Here is an 18,958-nt window from a genome sequence, read left to right on the forward strand (position 1 = left end):
CCCAAAACAAACCAGCAAGGGGCTAGAGAACAGAGAGGGAGAGAAAGAGAAGAAAGGGCCACGAAGCAGGACAGAGAAGGAGAGAAAGGCAAAAAGGGAGAGCAAAAAGAGAGCCGGCTGGACAGGGAGGTACAGCAAGAAACGACCGGACAGCCAGCAGGACAGACAAATAGAGACAGGGAGCCGGCTAGAGAAGTTCTGAAGGGAGAAAAAGAGGGAGAGGGAGCAGAACACACACACAGACAGAAGACGGGAGGTACAGGGAAAGGAAAACAAAAGGAAAAAGAAAAAAAAAAAAAAATCACAGCAGCGTGGGAGAGAGAAGGATCCAGGGGACAGCTCGGGACGCAGAAGAGGGGCGACAGGGCCCCGAGGGCCCGCCACTCACCGCGGCTCTCGCTCTCTGCGCTCCCGGGAGACTCTGCCGCTTCAGACGCTTCTCCGTCCTGCTCTCCTCCATTCCTCTTCCGTAACTCCGGTCGCTTGGCTGTCCCCCACCTAAGAGAAAACGTCCATGTCTCGCAGCTCTTACGAGACAAGGATCCCCAGGCACGTAGCCTCGCTTGCTCGCGCGCTACGCGCAGGAACAGCACAGAGGGAAAGAGAGAGAGACAGAGAACGACGAGCGGGCAGCAGAACTGATGGATCAAGAGAGAAACTGAATCGGAGGAATAAAGAACACTGGAGGGAGACACAAGTAGAGCGAACAAGCCAGATGGACGGGGGCAGGAGACACACAGATCAGGCCAAAGAGGTGGAGAAAGTAAAATCGGTGACGGGCTGCAGGATGATAGAAAAGGCCACGGTTCAGCACAGAGGAGAACAACGGGACAGCAAGCTGGACAGGGGCATATAGCGAGAAACAAAGGGACAGGCAGCAGTATGGAGATACACAGACAAAGAGTTACGGGGAGGATGGAGGACAGAGAGAACAAGAGAAAAGGGACAGGGAGGGGGGCACAGATGGAGAAAGAAACATTGCAGAGAGAGAGAGGAAGAAAGCGACAGGGCAGAGGCAGAGAGGTAGAGAAAGGAAGAAAAAAGTAGCGACGAGTAAGAGGCCAGAGGGACAAGGAAAAGCCAGGAGGAAGGACAGAGTGAGAGAGAAAACAGGTGAGGGACACGACGCCAGACTGTGAAACAGAGAGCGCGACAGGGAGCAGGACGCTGGGACAGACAGCAAACGAGAGCAACAGAGAGAACGGCAGCGAGGCGGAGCACGAGAGAAAACAGGGACTGAGAGCAAGACCGAGGGGTGAAGCAATAAATAACGGGGCTGGGGAGCAGGACAGCAGAAGAGAGAGACAGAGAGGGGGACACATAGGACAACCGCAAACTGAGAGGGAGAAGGAGAAGAGCACAGAGGGTCACAGACAAAAAGAGAGGGACGGCAGAAAGAGAAAAACAAGACGAGGCAGAAGGACTGAGGAGCAGAGAGAAAAAGGGTACAGGGAAAAGGACAGAGATGCAGAAAACAAGGAAAGCCTGGAGCACAGGGCAAAACTGACAAGGACAGGGAGCGGGACAAAGGGATGGAGGAGTTAAAAACAGCGATGGGCCGCAGCACAGAGGAAGAGAGAGAAAAAGAGCAAGAGCAGCAAGGGAAGAAGAGTGACAGAAGGGTGTTGACAGGGACACGTACAAAGCGGGCTTGGGGGACACAGACATCGGAAGGGTAGAAAGGAAAGGGAGGGATGGGGAGCAAGACAGCGTGACAGAGGGAGTGGAGTGCAAGGATACACAAAAGCAGAGGGACTGGGAAGAGGAAAGAACGTCAGGGAGAGAAAGGCGAGGCTGGCGAGCAGGAGAGAGAGAGGTGGAGAATGAAAAAACAGCCATGGTCAGAAGAACAGAAATGCAGAGAAGAAAAAATTACTTCCAGGCAGCAGGACAGAGGGACAGAGCAAGAGCAAAAATATCAAGAGGGAGAAGGACAGGTAACACACAGCAGGACGCTGCAGGAGTGAGAGGGAGGGAACACAGAGCAAAGCAGAAGAATGAAGAGAGAAAAAAAAAAACAACCCAGCAAACAGAAAGGGAACCGGACAGAACTAGGCAGCAGGGCAGAGAGACGGAGAAAGAAAAAACAGGGACAAAGGGATAGAGAGGCAAAGAGAGGGATGGGGACCAGGACAGTGGGATACAAACAGGGAGTAGGACTCGAGATTGCAGAGAGAGAGGTCCAGGGAAGCAGGAAGAATGACAGAGAGAAAAAGGGGGGAGGGGGGTGGGGAGCAGGTCAGAGCGCTGGAGAAAGGAAAAACACTGCTGTGGAGCAGCAGAGGGGGACGGAGAAAGAAAGACAGGGACGGGGAGCAGGGCAGAGAAACGGAGAGAGAAAATAAGCGATGGGGAGCAGGGCAGAGCACTAGGAAGAGGAAAATAAGACAAGGGAGAAGACCGAGAAGCTCAGAGAGAAAGAAGGGTCGAAAGGAAACGCCAGAGAGGTAGAGAAATCAAGAAATACAGGGACGAGGAGCCTTGCAGAGACGGAGCACGAAAATGTAGGGCCGGTGAGCGCGAAAGAGGGAGAGAGAGACGGGGGCAGGGGGAGGAGATGAAGAAGAAAGGAGAGATAAAGATGGCAACGGAGCGCAGGGGACACAGACAGAGAGAGAAAAAGGACAGTGAACAGGAAAAAAGGGACCGAGAAACAAAGAAAGGGTCAGATCTAGACAAAGAGACCAAGAAAGGGGCGGGGGGCGTGTGTGCAGGGAAACCCCAAAACAAACCAGCAAGGGGCTAGAGAACAGAGAGGGAGAGAAAGAGAAGAAAGGGCCACGAAGCAGGACAGAGAAGGAGAGAAAGGCAAAAAGGGAGAGCAAAAAGAGAGCCGGCTGGACAGGGAGGTACAGTAAGAAACGACCGGACAGCCAGCAGGACAGAGAAATAGAGACAGGGAGCCGGCTAGAGAAATTCTGAAGGGAGAAAAAGAGGGAGAGGGAGCAGGACACAAACACAGACAGAAGACGGGAGGTAAAGGGAAAGGAAAACAAAAGGAAAAAGAGAAAAAAAAAAAAATCACAGCAGCGTGGGAGAGAGAAGGATCCAGGGGAGGGCCCGGGACGCAGAAGAGGGGCGACAGGGCCCCGAGGGCCCGCCACTCACCGCAGCTCTCGCTCTCCGCGCTCCCGGGAGACTCTGCCGCTTCAGACGCTTCTCCGTCCTGCTCTCCTCCATTCCTCTTCCGTAACTCCGGTCGCTTGGCTGTCCCCCACCTAAGAGAAAACGTCCATGTCTCGCAGCTCTTACGAGACAAGGCTCCCTACGCACGCAGCCGCGCTCGCGCGCTCCACAACCGGACCATGCTGCTGCTGGTGACACATACAGACCCTGCGGGGCACGCTGGCGGCCTGGCCTGCTGCGGGCTACCAAGACGGAGCCTTCCTCACCCGCAGCGCCAGGCAGCTGCCAGCCAGCTGGCCTTCCATTTCTTCTTCTTCTTCAGCCTTCTCGGGACTCTCCAGCTTCAGCCGCGCCACCTCCTGTCCGCAGCCACTCAGCGCTCCGCCTCTCCCTTTTCGCCCCCACGCCGCCAGCACAGCGAGGCCCGGCACACGCAGCCCACACAAGCCCGGAGCGGGCGCAGCCAACGGCATCCCCAGGGCACGAACGGACAAACGCGTCCTCAGCGCAGCCCCTGCCACACATAAACAAGCAGCGGCGACCGCGTTCAGGGAGGCCGAGGCAGCCCGCACCACGGGCCTTGGGGGAGGCCGGGCGCTCCGGGACACAGGCTTCAGGGGACGTGCTGCAGCTGGGGGCGGCTGCGCGGGGCGAGCGGGGCCGGGGGAGCACTGCCGACTTGGGGGGGGGGGGGGGTGCCCGCCTCCTTCTCCCATTCCCTTCCGTCACCTCCCGCCTCTGGCCCCGGGGCTGCCCGCACCCGGCTCGCCTCCTGCAGCCTGCCGCAGCGGCCGGCTCCAAGTTTCCCATCCCACCACCCTCGAGCAGCCACCACGCACCCCCACACCCGCTGGAGGGGAGCCCGCGCCTCACCGCTGGCCTCTCTGCTCCCCCGCCGCCCCGGCACCGAACACCAGCCCGCCGCCATGCTGCTCCGCCGCACCGCGCATGCGCCACGAGCCGACGGCGCGCCGGAGGGGCCACACTCTGAGCCGAACGCCGGGCTGCAGTACCGCGTTGCGGCCAGGGGGCGGCGCCAGCGGGGCCGGGGGCGGCGCCAGCGGGGCCGGGGGCGGCGCCAGCGGGGCCGGGGGCGGTGCCAGCGGGGGCGGCGCCAGCGGGGGCGGGGGCGGCGCCAGCGGGGGCGGGGGCGGCGCCAGCGGGGGCGGGGGCGGCGCCAGCGGGGGCGGGGGCGGCGCCAGCGGGGGCGGGGGCGGCGCCAGCGGGGGCGGGGGCGGCGCCAGCGGGGCCGGGGGCGGCGCCAGCGGGGCCGGGGGCGGTGCCAGCGGGGGCGGCGCCAGCGGGGGCGGGGGCGGCGCCAGCGGGGGCGGGGGCGGCGCCAGCGGGGGCGGGGGCGGCGCCAGCGGGGGCGGGGGCGGCGCCAGCGGGGGCGGGGGCGGCGCCAGCGGGGGCGAGGGCGGCGCCAGCGGGGGCGGGGGCGGCGCCAGCGGGGGCGGGGGCGGCGCCAGCGGGGGCGGGGGCGGCGCCAGCTGGGGCGGGGGCGGCGCCAGCGGGGGCGGGGGCGGCGCCAGCGGGGGCGGGGGCGGCGCCAGCGGGGGCAAGGGCGGCGCCAGCTGGGGCAAGGGCGGCGCCAGCGGGGGCGGGGGCGGCGCCAGCGGGGGCGGGGGCGGCGCCAGCGGGGGCGGGGGCGGCGCCAGCGGGGGCGGGGGCGGCTCCCAGCGCCGGCTCCGGCTCCGAGCAGACCCCGACTCGCGGCTCCGACACGGCGCCGCACCCCTATCGCTCCTTGCCCCCGACACGGACCCCGCCCTCCCGGGGGCTTTTCCCCGGGACCCGCCGCTCCATCCAACCCCCCCCCCCATACCCCGCGCTCACCTTCTCCCTCGCTGCAGCCGCAACCCGGCTATGGCTCCGCTCCTCCTTCGGCTCGCATCGGGCCCGGCACGGCAGCACCGGGCCCTCTACCGGCAGAGGGAGGGGCCGTCGCCATCAGCCCCGCTGCCCGCACCTGGGGCTCTTCCGGCCCCGGCCCACGGCTGGAGCCCACCATGCCGTCATTGGGCAAACACAAAGACTCTCTGAAGCCCTTTGGGCACTTCAGCAAGCAGGCAGGCGTTCCTTATTGCAGCGCCGGACACACAGGGCACGGCTCCTCCCAGCGCGCAAAGCACCTGCGCCACTCGAGCGGCAGTACCGAACTTTGCTCACCGGGTGGCAGCAGCGAGCTCTTGGACACGGCGCCACCGCGCATTGGCGCCGCCCGAGCCGCAGTACCGAACTTTGCTCACCGGGTGGCAGCAGCGATCGTACCGGCCCCTCCACGGCCACCCGCGCCACGGCAGCACCGGCCCCTCCACGGCCACCCGCGCCACGGCAGCACCGGGCCCTCCACCGGCACAGGGAGGGGCCGTCGCCATCAGCCCCGCTGCCCGCACCTGGGGCTCCCCCGGCCCCGGCCCACGGCTGGACCCCGGCAGGAACAGGGGGCCGTCGCCCCAGCCCCACAGCCCGTCCCCTCCTCCCCTGGCCTCTGGCGCAGCCCCTCGTCCCGTGCAAACCAAGCACAAACGCAGCCGCCAGGGCAAAAGGGACCGCAGGTCTTTACTCAGTCACGCACCCAGCCAGTCCCGGGAGCCGCTCTGCTCCGGGGTCGGGGCCCCCGACGCTCCCTCTGCCCCTCCGACACCTCGGCACTCCTTCCTGCAGCTGCGCCCGTTGATCCAGCGGCGAACAGTCCGTCCGTCGCCTCCCGGAGAGACGCGCTGCTCGGCAGAGGCTGCCAAAAATGAGGAGCAGGGTGCAGGCCACTACAAGAGAGGAGAAAAGTGACAGGTGGCTGGACAGCAGCGGTGGAACGAGAAAGCACCAAGCAGGGAAAGGGACGGCGAGAGAAGGACGGGGACAGGCAGTCCCACAGACATGGAGAAAGAAGCAGCAGCAAGAGAGCAAGAGCGGCAGCAGAAAGAAGAAGAGGGAGCAGGACACAGACCGAAAATGAAGAACGGGGAGCAGGAAGGAGATGCAAAAAAAAACCCTGCAGCATGACAGAGGAAAAAAGAATAGCGGCAGGGACCTGGACAAAGAGAGATGAGGAAATAGAATAGAATAGACATGGAGAAAGCAGTAGATCTGTGACGTGCTACGGAGCCGAGAAGGAAGGCCTCGAATCAAGGGACGAGGAGCCAGACAGAGAGCACCAAAGACAGCAAAAGTACTGACAGGCTACAGAGTAGGAGGAAAGCAAAACTAGTAACCGGGAGCTGAACAGAAAGAGGGGAAGAAGGAAAAAAATGCCACGGGCTGCAGGGCAGAAAGAGGGAGGACCTAAAAGATGGGGACAAGTCAGAGACAGATGGAGAAAGAAGGTACACAAGAGCAGAAAAAAAAAATAATCGTAGCAGTGGGGGAAAGAGAGGGAGCTGGGGAGGGCCCAGGATGCACAAGAGGGGTGACAGGGCCCCGAGGGCCCACGACTCACCGCAGCTCTCACTCTCGGTGCTGCCGGGAGACTTTGACATTTCAGATGTTTCTCTCCCCTTCTCTCTTCCCCTCTTCTTCCGCAACTCCAATCGTTTGGCTCTCCTGCACCTGAGAGAAAATGCATGTGGCTGTCTTAGAGCTCATACGAGACGTGGCTTCCTAGACAACAAGCCTCAGGAACAGGACAGAGAAAAAGAGAGAATATGATGAGTGGGAAGCAGAACACACGGATCGAGAGAGAACTTGAATCAGAGGAGTAAACAAGGCAGGAAAGAGAGATAAAGACAGGGAAGAAGCCACAAGAAAAGGGCCTTTCTGGCCTCTACTCGCACCCCCCGGCCTCCCCTTTTTTCTGGCCTCTACTCTCGCCCCCGGCCTCCCACCCCTCTGCAGCCTCCCACCCCTTTCCGGCCTCCTTTTTTTTCCTGGCCTCTACTCCCCCCTCCTCGCCCCCCCCCCCCCCGCCTCCCACCCCTCGATAGCCTCCGAACTCCCTTTTTGCTGGCCTCTACTTAATTCAGCTTCCCACCCCTCTGCAACCTCCTACCTCTTTCCAGCCTCCACTCCGCCCCCCCAGCTTCCCACCCTTTTTCAGCCTCCCACCACCGTCCCACGCAGTGCAGGACACACTGACAGAGAGAGAAAAAGGACAGGCAACAGGAAGAAACGTACTAAGAAACAAAGAAAGGGTCAGACGAAGAAGGGGGTGGGTGGTCAGGGTTGGAACCCCAACACAAACCAGCAAGGGGATAGAGGACAGACAGAGAGGAAGACAAGAACGGGCCGGGAAGCAGGAAGAGAAGGAGAGAAAGGCAAAAAGGGAGAGCCAGCTGCACAGGCAGGTACAGCAAGAAACGACCGGACAGGCAGCAGGATCGAGAAAGAGAGACAGAAAAACTGGGGACAGGAAGCAGGACAGAGGGACGGCGAGAGGAAACAAGGGCCAGGGAGCAGGACAGCGGTGGAAAAAGAGGCACTGGGGCAGCAGGACAGAAAGAGAAGGAAGAAAGGCCAGAACAAGGACGGGGAATAACAGCAAAGGGAAAGAGAAGGACAAGGAGCGGGACAGATTGTCAGAGAAAGACAGGGACAGGGAGCGGGACAAGGTGATACTGAGAGAGAAAAAGGGGACAAGGAGGCAGGACAAAGTGAAAGACAGGCACAAGTAAGAGACGGGGGAGCAGGACAGAGACGGAGGGGGAAAAGCCTCAGCGGGGCAGCAGGAGACAGAGGCGGAGAAGGGAAAAAACAGCACCGGGCTGAGGGACCCTGAGGGAGGAATTAAAAAACAAACACAGGGAGCGGGACAAAACGACAGAGAGAGAGAAAAGGGACAGAGCAGGACAGCGTTGGGGGGAGAAATGCGACCGTGACGGGCAGCGGGAGAGAGGTATGGAGAAAGAAAAAAAATACCGAGGAAGAGAGAAAGGAAACAAGGGACAGCGAGCTGCACAGGGGGATCGAGAAAGAAAGGATGGGAGAGGGAATGGCGCAGAGAGAGAAAGGCAGAAAAAACAGCAAGAGGAAGCAGGGCAAAAGGACAGCAAGAGGAAAAAGGAGAGGGACAGGGAGCTGGACAGAGATGGGAAAAAAAGCAGCGGGGACACACGAAAAGAGACAGAAAGAGAAGGGCACAAAAGGATAGATGAGGACAGCGGCAGGATGGAGACGCAGAACAAAACCTGGGACGGTCAACCTGGGTGGGCGGGGAGCGGGTCAGAGAGCCGGAGAAAGGAAAAACTCTGCTGTGGAGCAGCCGAGGGGGACGGAGAAAGACAGACAGGGACGGGGAGCAGGGCAGAGAAACGGAGAGAGAAAATAAGCGATGGGGAGCAGGGCAGAGCACTAGGAAGAGGAAAATAAGACAAGGGAGAAGACCGAGGAGCTCAGAGAGAAAGAAGGGTCGAAAGGAAACGCCAGAGAGGTAGAGAAATCAAGAAATACAGGGACGAGGAGCCTTGCAGAGACGGAGCACGAAAATGTAGGGCCGGTGAGCGCGAAAGAGGGAGAGAGAGACGGGGGCAGGGGGAGGAGATGAAGAAGAAAGGAGAGATAAAGATGGCAACGGAGCGCAGGGGACACAGACAGAGAGAGAAAAAGGACAGTGAACAGGAAAAAAGGGACCGAGAAACAAAGAAAGGGTCAGATCTAGACAAAGAGACCAAGAAAGGGGCGGGGGGCGTGTGTGCAGGGAAACCCCAAAACAAACCAGCAAGGGGCTAGAGAACAGAGAGGGAGAGAAAGAGAAGAAAGGGCCACGAAGCAGGACAGAGAAGGAGAGAAAGGCAAAAAGGGAGAGCAAAAAGAGAGCCGGCTGGACAGGGAGGTACAGCAAGAAACGACCGGACAGCCAGCAGGACAGAGAAATAGAGACAGGGAGCCGGCTAGAGAAATTCTGAAGGGAGAAAAAGAGGGAGAGGGAGCAGAACACACACACAGACAGAAGACGGGAGGTACAGGGAAAGGAAAACAAAAGGAAAAAGAAAAAAAAAAAAAAAAATCACAGCAGCGTGGGAGAGAGAAGGATCCAGGGGACAGCTCGGGACGCAGAAGAGGGGCGACAGGGCCCCGAGGGCCCGCCACTCACCGCGGCTCTCGCTCTCCGCGCTCCCGGGAGACTCTGCCGCTTCAGACGCTTCTCTCTCCTGCTCTCCTCCATTCCTCTTCCGTAACTCCGGTCGCTTGGCTGTCCCCCACCTAAGAGAAAACGTCCATGTCTCGCAGCTCTTACGAGACAAGGATCCCCAGGCACGTAGCCGCGCTTGCTCGCGCGCTACGCGCAGGAACAGCACAGAGGGAAAGAGAGAGAGACAGAGAACGACGAGCGGGCAGCAGAACTGATGGATCAAGAGAGAAACTGAATCGGAGGAATAAAGAACACTGGAGGGAGACACAAGTAGAGCGAACAAGCCAGATGGACGGGGGCAGGAGACACACAGATCAGGCCAAAGAGGTGGAGAAAGTAAAATCGGTGATGGGCTGCAGGATGATAGAAAAGGCCACGGTTCAGCACAGAGGAGAACAACGGGACAGCAAGCTGGACAGGGGCATATAGCGAGAAACAAAGGGACAGGCAGCAGTATGGAGATACACAGACAAAGAGTTACGGGGAGGATGGAGGACAGAGAGAACAAGAGAAAAGGGACAGGGAGGGGGGCACAGATGGAGAAAGAAACATTGCAGAGAGAGAGAGGAAGAAAGCGACAGGGCAGAGGCAGAGAGGTAGAGAAAGGAAGAAAAAAGTAGCGACGAGTAAGAGGCCAGAGGGACAAGGAAAAGCCAGGAGGAAGGACAGAGTGAGAGAGAAAACAGGTGAGGGACACGACGCCAGACTGTGAAACAGAGAGCGCGACAGGGAGCAGGACGCTGGGACAGACAGCAAACGAGAGCAACAGAGAGAACGGCAGCGAGGCGGAGCACGAGAGAAAACAGGGACTGAGAGCAAGACCGAGGGGTGAAGCAATAAATAACGGGGCTGGGGAGCAGGACAGCAGAAGAGAGAGACAGAGAGGGGGACACATAGGACAACCGCAAACTGAGAGGGAGAAGGAGAAGAGCACAGAGGGTCACAGACAAAAAGAGAGGGACGGCAGAAAGAGAAAAACAAGACGAGGCAGAAGGACTGAGGAGCAGAGAGAAAAAGGGTACAGGGAAAAGGACAGAGATGCAGAAAACAAGGAAAGCCTGGAGCACAGGGCAAAACTGACAAGGACAGGGAGCGGGACAAAGGGATGGAGGAGTTAAAAACAGCGATGGGCCGCAGCACAGAGGAAGAGAGAGAAAAAGAGCAAGAGCAGCAAGGGAAGAAGAGTGACAGAAGGGTGTTGACAGGGACACGTACAAAGCGGGCTTGGGGGACACAGACATCGGAAGGGTAGAAAGGAAAGGGAGGGATGGGGAGCAAGACAGCGTGACAGAGGGAGTGGAGTGCAAGGATACACAAAAGCAGAGGGACTGGGAAGAGGAAAGAACGTCAGGGAGAGAAAGGCGAGGCTGGCGAGCAGGAGAGAGAGAGGTGGAGAATGAAAAAACAGCCATGGTCAGAAGAACAGAAATGCAGAGAAGAAAAAATTACTTCCAGGCAGCAGGACAGAGGGACAGAGCAAGAGCAAAAATATCAAGAGGGAGAAGGACAGGTAACACACAGCAGGACGCTGCAGGAGTGAGAGGGAGGGAACACAGAGCAAAGCAGAAGAATGAAGAGAGAAAAAAAAAAACAACCCAGCAAACAGAAAGGGAACCGGACAGAACTAGGCAGCAGGGCAGAGAGACGGAGAAAGAAAAAACAGGGACAAAGGGATAGAGAGGCAAAGAGAGGGATGGAGACCAGGACAGTGGGATACAAACAGGGAGTAGGACTCGAGATTGCAGAGAGAGAGGTCCAGGGAAGCAGGAAGAACGACAGAGAGAAAAAGGGGGGAGGGGGGTGGGGAGCAGGTCAGAGCGCTGGAGAAAGGAAAAACACTGCTGTGGAGCAGCAGAGGGGGACGGAGAAAGAGAGAGAGGGACAGGGAGCAGGGCAGAGAAACGGAGAGAGAAAATAAGCGATGGGGAGCAGGGCAGAGCACTAGGAAGAGGAAAATAAGACAAGGGAGAAGACCGAGAAGCTCAGAGAGAAAGAAGGGTCGAAAGGAAACGCCAGAGAGGTAGAGAAATCAAGAAATACAGGGAATAGGAGCCTTGCAGAGACGGAGCACGAAAATGTAGGGCCAGTGAGCACGAAAGAGGGAGAGAGAGACGGGGGCAGGGGGAGGAGATGAAGAAGAAAGGAGAGATAAAGATAGCAACGGAGAGCAGGGGACACAGACAGAGAGAGAAAAAGGACAGTGAACAGGAAAAAAGGGACCGAGAAACAAAGAAAGGGTCAGATCTAGACAAAGAGACCAAGAAAGGGGCGGGGGGCGTGTGTGCAGGGAAACCCCAAAACAAACCAGCAAGGGGCTAGAGAACAGAGAGGGAGAGAAAGAGAAGAAAGGGCCACGAAGCAGGACAGAGAAGGAGAGAAAGGCAAAAAGGGAGAGCAAAAAGAGAGCCGGCTGGACAGGGAGGTACAGTAAGAAACGACCGGACAGCCAGCAGGACAGAGAAATAGAGACAGGGAGCCGGCTAGAGAAATTCTGAAGGGAGAAAAAGAGGGAGAGGGAGCAGGACACAAACACAGACAGAAGACGGGAGGTAAAGGGAAAGGAAAACAAAAGGAAAAAGAGAAAAAAAAAAAAATCACAGCAGCGTGGGAGAGAGAAGGATCCAGGGGAGGGCCCGGGACGCAGAAGAGGGGCGACAGGGCCCCGAGGGCCCGCCACTCACCGCAGCTCTCGCTCTCCGCGCTCCCGGGAGACTCTGCCGCTTCAGACGCTTCTCCGTCCTGCTCTCCTCCATTCCTCTTCCGTAACTCCGGTCGCTTGGCTGTCCCCCACCTAAGAGAAAACGTCCATGTCTCGCAGCTCTTACGAGACAAGGCTCCCTACGCACGCAGCCGCGCTCGCGCGCTCCACAACCGGACCATGCTGCTGCTGGTGACACATACAGACCCTGCGGGGCACGCTGGCGGCCTGGCCTGCTGCGGGCTACCAAGACGGAGCCTTCCTCACCCGCAGCGCCAGGCAGCTGCCAGCCAGCTGGCCTTCCATTTCTTCTTCTTCTTCAGCCTTCTCGGGACTCTCCAGCTTCAGCCGCGCCACCTCCTGTCCGCAGCCACTCAGCGCTCCGCCTCTCCCTTTTCGCCCCCACGCCGCCAGCACAGCGAGGCCCGGCACACGCAGCCCACACAAGCCCGGAGCGGGCGCAGCCAACGGCATCCCCAGGGCACGAACGGACAAACGCGTCCTCAGCGCAGCCCCTGCCACACATAAACAAGCAGCGGCGACCGCGTTCAGGGAGGCCGAGGCAGCCCGCACCACGGGCCTTGGGGGAGGCCGGGCGCTCCGGGACACAGGCTTCAGGGGACGTGCTGCAGCTGGGGGCGGCTGCGCGGGGCGAGCGGGGCCGGGGGAGCACTGCCGACTTGGGGGGGGGGGGGGGTGCCCACCTCCTTCTCCCATTCCCTTCCGTCACCTCCCGCCTCTGGCCCCGGGGCTGCCCGCACCCGGCTCGCCTCCTGCAGCCTGCCGCAGCGGCCGGCTCCAAGTTTCCCATCCCACCACCCTCGAGCAGCCACCACGCACCCCCACACCCGCTGGAGGGGAGCCCGCGCCTCACCGCTGGCCTCTCTGCTCCCCCGCCGCCCCGGCACCGAACACCAGCCCGCCGCCATGCTGCTCCGCCGCACCGCGCATGCGCCACGAGCCGACGGCGCGCCGGAGGGGCCACACTCTGAGCCGAACGCCGGGCTGCAGTACCGCGTTGCGGCCAGGGGGCGGCGCCAGCGGGGCCGGGGGCGGCGCCAGCGGGGCCGGGGGCGGCGCCAGCGGGGCCGGGGGCGGTGCCAGCGGGGGCGGCGCCAGCGGGGGCGGGGGCGGCGCCAGCGGGGGCGGGGGCGGCGCCAGCGGGGGCGGGGGCGGCGCCAGCGGGGGCGGGGGCGGCGCCAGCGGGGGCGGGGGCGGCGCCAGCGGGGGCGGGGGCGGCGCCAGCGGGGGCGGGGGCGGCGCCAGCGGGGGCGGGGGCGGCGCCAGCGGGGGCGGGGGCGGCGCCAGCGGGGGCGGGGGCGGCGCCAGCGGGGGCAAGGGCGGCGCCAGCTGGGGCAAGGGCGGCGCCAGCGGGGGCGGGGGCGGCGCCAGCGGGGGCGGGGGCGGCGCCAGCGGGGGCGGGGGCGGCGCCTGCGGGGGCGGGGGCGGCTCCCAGCGCCGGCTCCGGCTCCGAGCAGACCCCGACTCGCGGCTCCGACACGGCGCCGCACCCCTATCGCTCCTTGCCCCCGACACGGACCCCGCCCTCCCGGGGGCTTTTCCCCGGGACCCGCCGCTCCATCCAACCCCCCCCCCCATACCCCGCGCTCACCTTCTCCCTCGCTGCAGCCGCAACCCGGCTATGGCTCCGCTCCTCCTTCGGCTCGCATCGGGCCCGGCACGGCAGCACCGGGCCCTCTACCGGCAGAGGGAGGGGCCGTCGCCATCAGCCCCGCTGCCCGCACCTGGGGCTCTTCCGGCCCCGGCCCACGGCTGGAGCCCACCATGCCGTCATTGGGCAAACACAAAGACTCTCTGAAGCCCTTTGGGCACTTCAGCAAGCAGGCAGGCGTTCCTTATTGCAGCGCCGGACACACAGGGCACGGCTCCTCCCAGCGCGCAAAGCACCTGCGCCACTCGAGCGGCAGTACCGAACTTTGCTCACCGGGTGGCAGCAGCGAGCTCTTGGACACGGCGCCACCGCGCATTGGCGCCGCCCGAGCCGCAGTACCGAACTTTGCTCACCGGGTGGCAGCAGCGATCGTACCGGCCCCTCCACGGCCACCCGCGCCACGGCAGCACCGGCCCCTCCACGGCCACCCGCGCCACGGCAGCACCGGGCCCTCCACCGGCACAGGGAGGGGCCGTCGCCATCAGCCCCGCTGCCCGCACCTGGGGCTCCCCCGGCCCCGGCCCACGGCTGGACCCCGGCAGGAACAGGGGGCCGTCGCCCCAGCCCCACAGCCCGTCCCCTCCTCCCCTGGCCTCTGGCGCAGCCCCTCGTCCCGTGCAAACCAAGCACAAACGCAGCCGCCAGGGCAAAAGGGACCGCAGGTCTTTACTCAGTCACGCACCCAGCCAGTCCCGGGAGCCGCTCTGCTCCGGGGTCGGGGCCCCCGACGCTCCCTCTGCCCCTCCGACACCTCGGCACTCCTTCCTGCAGCTGCGCCCGTTGATCCAGCGGCGAACAGTCCGTCCGTCGCCTCCCGGAGAGACGCGCTGCTCGGCAGAGGCTGCCAAAAATGAGGAGCAGGGTGCAGGCCACTACAAGAGAGGAGAAAAGTGACAGGTGGCTGGACAGCAGCGGTGGAACGAGAAAGCACCAAGCAGGGAAAGGGACGGCGAGAGAAGGACGGGGACAGGCAGTCCCACAGACATGGAGAAAGAAGCAGCAGCAAGAGAGCAAGAGCGGCAGCAGAAAGAAGAAGAGGGAGCAGGACACAGACCGAAAATGAAGAACGGGGAGCAGGAAGGAGATGCAAAAAAAAACCCTGCAGCATGACAGAGGAAAAAAGAATAGCGGCAGGGACCTGGACAAAGAGAGATGAGGAAATAGAATAGAATAGACATGGAGAAAGCAGTAGATCTGTGACGTGCTACGGAGCCGAGAAGGAAGGCCTCGAATCAAGGGACGAGGAGCCAGACAGAGAGCACCAAAGACAGCAAAAGTACTGACAGGCTACAGAGTAGGAGGAAAGCAAAACTAGTAACCGGGAGCTGAACAGAAAGAGGGGAAGAAGGAAAAAAATGCCACGGGCTGCAGGGCAGAAAGAGGGAGGACCTAAAAGATGGGGACAAGTCAGAGACAGATGGAGAAAGAAGGTACACAAGAGCAGAAAAAAAAAATAATCGTAGCAGTGGGGGAAAGAGAGGGAGCCGGGGAGGGCCCAGGATGCACAAGAGGGGTGACAGGGCCCCGAGGGCCCACGACTCACCGCAGCTCTCACTCTCGGTGCTGCCGGGAGACTTTGACATTTCAGATGTTTCTCTCCCCTTCTCTCTTCCCCTCTTCTTCCGCAACTCCAATCGTTTGGCTCTCCTGCACCTGAGAGAAAATGCATGTGGCTGTCTTAGAGCTCATACGAGACGTGGCTTCCTAGACAACAAGCCTCAGGAACAGGACAGAGAAAAAGAGAGAATATGATGAGTGGGAAGCAGAACACACGGATCGAGAGAGAACTTGAATCAGAGGAGTAAACAAGGCAGGAAAGAGAGATAAAGACAGGGAAGAAGCCACAAGAAAAGGGCCTTTCTGGCCTCTACTCGCACCCCCCGGCCTCCCCTTTTTTCTGGCCTCTACTCTCGCCCCCGGCCTCCCACCCCTCTGCAGCCTCCCACCCCTTTCCGGCCTCCTTTTTTTTCCTGGCCTCTACTCCCCCCTCCTCGCCCCCCCCCCCCCCCCCCGCCTCCCACCCCTCGATAGCCTCCGAACTCCCTTTTTGCTGGCCTCTACTTAATTCAGCTTCCCACCCCTCTGCAACCTCCTACCTCTTTCCAGCCTCCACTCCGCCCCCCCAGCTTCCCACCCTTTTTCAGCCTCCCACCACCGTCCCACGCAGTGCAGGACACACTGACAGAGAGAGAAAAAGGACAGGCAACAGGAAGAAACGTACTAAGAAACAAAGAAAGGGTCAGACGAAGAAGGGGGTGGGTGGTCAGGGTTGGAACCCCAACACAAACCAGCAAGGGGATAGAGGACAGACAGAGAGGAAGACAAGAACGGGCCGGGAAGCAGGAAGAGAAGGAGAGAAAGGCAAAAAGGGAGAGCCAGCTGCACAGGCAGGTACAGCAAGAAACGACCGGACAGGCAGCAGGATCGAGAAAGAGAGACAGAAAAACTGGGGACAGGAAGCAGGACAGAGGGACGGCGAGAGGAAACAAGGGCCAGGGAGCAGGACAGCGGTGGAAAAAGAGGCACTGGGGCAGCAGGACAGAAAGAGAAGGAAGAAAGGCCAGAACAAGGACGGGGAATAACAGCAAAGGGAAAGAGAAGGACAAGGAGCGGGACAGATTGTCAGAGAAAGACAGGGACAGGGAGCGGGACAAGGTGATACTGAGAGAGAAAAAGGGGACAAGGAGGCAGGACAAAGTGAAAGACAGGCACAAGTAAGAGACGGGGGAGCAGGACAGAGACGGAGGGGGAAAAGCCTCAGCGGGGCAGCAGGAGACAGAGGCGGAGAAGGGAAAAAACAGCACCGGGCTGAGGGACCCTGAGGGAGGAATTAAAAAACAAACACAGGGAGCGGGACAAAACGACAGAGAGAGAGAAAAGGGACAGAGCAGGACAGCGTTGGGGGGAGAAATGCGACCGTGACGGGCAGCGGGAGAGAGGTATGGAGAAAGAAAAAAAATACCGAGGAAGAGAGAAAGGAAACAAGGGACAGCGAGCTGCACAGGGGGATCGAGAAAGAAAGGATGGGAGAGGGAATGGCGCAGAGAGAGAAAGGCAGAAAAAACAGCAAGAGGAAGCAGGGCAAAAGGACAGCAAGAGGAAAAAGGAAAGGGACAGGGAGCTGGACAGAGATGGGAAAAAAAGCAGCGGGGACACACGAAAAGAGACAGAAAGAGAAGGGCACAAAAGGATAGATGAGGACAGCGGCAGGATGGAGACGCAGAACAAAACCTGGGACGGTCAACCTGGGTGGGCGGGGAGCGGGTCAGAGAGCCGGAGAAAGGAAAAACTCTGCTGTGGAGCAGCAGAGGGGGACGGAGAAAGACAGACAGGGACGGGGAGCAGGGCAGAGAAACGGAGAGAGAAAATAAGCGATGGGGAGCAGGGCAGAGCACTAGGAAGAGGAAAATAAGACAAGGGAGAAGACCGAGGAGCTCAGAGAGAAAGAAGGGTCGAAAGGAAACGCCAGAGAGGTAGAGAAATCAAGAAATACAGGGACGAGGAGCCTTGCAGAGACGGAGCACGAAAATGTAGGGCCGGTGAGCGCGAAAGAGGGAGAGAGAGACGGGGGCAGGGGGAGGAGATGAAGAAGAAAGGAGAGATAAAGATGGCAACGGAGCGCAGGGGACACAGACAGAGAGAGAAAAAGGACAGTGAACAGGAAAAAAGGGACCGAGAAACAAAGAAAGGGTCAGATCTAGACAAAGAGACCAAGAAAGGGGCGGGGGGCGTGTGTGCAGGGAAACCCCAAAACAAACCAGCAAGGGGCTAGAGAACAGAGAGGGAGAGAAAGAGAAGAAAGGGCCACGAAGCAGGACAGAGAAGGAGAGAAAGGCAAAAAGGGAGAGCAAAAAGAGAGCCGGCTGGACAGGGAGGTACAGCAAGAAACGACCGGACAGCCAGCAGGACAGACAAATAGAGACAGGGAGCCGGCTAGAGAAATTCTGAAGGGAGAAAAAGAGGGAGAGGGAGCAGAACACACACACAGACAGAAGACGGGAGGTACAGGGAAAGGAAAACAAAAGGAAAAAGAAAAAAAAAAAAAATCACAGCAGCGTGGGAGAGAGAAGGATCCAGGGGAGGGCCCGGGACGCAGAAGAGGGGCGACAGGGCCCCGAGGGCCCGCCACTCACCGCGGCTCTCGCTCTCCGCGCTCCCGGGAGACTCTGCCGCTTCAGACGCTTCTCTCTCCTGCTCTCCTCCATTCCTCTTCCGTAACTCCGGTCGCTTGGCTGTCCCCCACCTAAGAGAAAACGTCCATGTCTCGCAGCTCTTACGAGACAAGGATCCCCAGGCACGTAGCCTCGCTTGCTCGCGCGCTACGCGCAGGAACAGCACAGAGGGAAAGAGAGAGAGACAGAGAACGACGAGCGGGCAGCAGAACTGATGGATCAAGAGAGAAACTGAATCGGAGGAATAAAGAACACTGGAGGGAGACACAAGTAGAGCGAACAAGCCAGATGGACGGGGGCAGGAGACACACAGATCAGGCCAAAGAGGTGGAGAAAGTAAAATCGGTGACGGGCTGCAGGATGATAGAAAAGGCCACGGTTCAGCACAGAGGAGAACAACGGGACAGCAAGCTGGACAGGGGCATATAGCGAGAAACAAAGGGACAGGCAGCAGTATGGAGATACACAGACAAAGAGTTACGGGGAGGATGGAGGACAGAGAGAACAAGAGAAAAGGGACAGGGAGGGGGGCACAGATGGAGAAAGAAACATTGCAGAGAGAGAGAGGAAGAAAGCGACAGGGCAGAGGCAGAGAGGTAGAGAAAGGAAGAAAAAAGTAGCGACGAGTAAGAGGCCAGAGGGACAAGGAAAAGCCAGGAGGAAGGACAGAGTGAGAGAGAAAACAGGTGAGGGACACGACGCCAGACTGTGAAACAGAGAGCGCGACAGGGAGCAGGACGCTGGGACAGACAGCAAACGAGAGCAACAGAGAGAACGGCAGCGAGGCGGAGCACGAGAGAAAACAGGGACTGAGAGCAAGACCGAGGGGTGAAGCAATAAATAACGGGGCTGGGGAGCAGGACAGCAGAAGAGAGAGACAGAGAGGGGGACACATAGGACAACCGCAAACTGAGAGGGAGAAGGAGAAGAGCACAGAGGGTCACAGACAAAAAGAGAGGGACGGCAGAAAGAGAAAAACAAGACGAGGCAGAAGGACTGAGGAGCAGAGAGAAAAAGGGTACAGGGAAAAGGACAGAGATGCAGAAAACAAGGAAAGCCTGGAGCACAGGGCAAAACTGACAAGGACAGGGAGCGGGACAAAGGGATGGAGGAGTTAAAAACAGCGATGGGCCGCAGCACAGAGGAAGAGAGAGAAAAAGAGCAAGAGCAGCAAGGGAAGAAGAGTGACAGAAGGGTGTTGACAGGGACACGTACAAAGCGGG

The 18,958-nt window shown here is 60.2% G+C and overlaps 1 protein-coding gene across 6 annotated transcripts in view; it reads right to left on the reverse strand.

Annotated features, from left to right (window-relative positions):
• Positions 1 to 391: 391 nt before the first annotated feature.
• The window catches only part of LOC142360193 (uncharacterized), a 28,961-nt gene continuing 10,394 nt past the window's right edge, over positions 392 to 18,958 (reverse strand). For 4 of the 6 annotated variants that reach the window (XM_075412432.1, XM_075412434.1, XM_075412433.1 and 1 more), the window contains 8 exons: positions 17,697 to 17,806; positions 15,107 to 15,216; positions 14,246 to 14,435; positions 11,875 to 11,984; positions 6,566 to 6,675; positions 5,705 to 5,894; positions 3,109 to 3,218; positions 392 to 498 (listed from right to left, as the gene is read on the reverse strand). In XM_075412432.1, coding sequence (XP_075268547.1) covers positions 430 to 498; positions 3,109 to 3,218; positions 5,705 to 5,894; positions 6,566 to 6,675; positions 11,875 to 11,984; positions 14,246 to 14,435; positions 15,107 to 15,146 — 819 coding nt within the window. In that variant the 5' untranslated portion in view covers positions 15,147 to 15,216; positions 17,697 to 17,806 and the 3' untranslated portion in view covers positions 392 to 429. The remainder of the gene's footprint in view (positions 499 to 3,108; positions 3,219 to 5,704; positions 5,895 to 6,565; positions 6,676 to 11,874; positions 11,985 to 14,245; positions 14,436 to 15,106; positions 15,217 to 17,696; positions 17,807 to 18,958) is intronic. The other 2 variants (XM_075412438.1, XM_075412436.1) reach the window with 1 other exon arrangement.

The sequence above is a fragment of the Opisthocomus hoazin genome, unplaced genomic scaffold (genome assembly GCF_030867145.1).
Source record: "Opisthocomus hoazin isolate bOpiHoa1 unplaced genomic scaffold, bOpiHoa1.hap1 HAP1_SCAFFOLD_329, whole genome shotgun sequence".
Taxonomy (NCBI): domain Eukaryota; kingdom Metazoa; phylum Chordata; class Aves; order Opisthocomiformes; family Opisthocomidae; genus Opisthocomus; species Opisthocomus hoazin.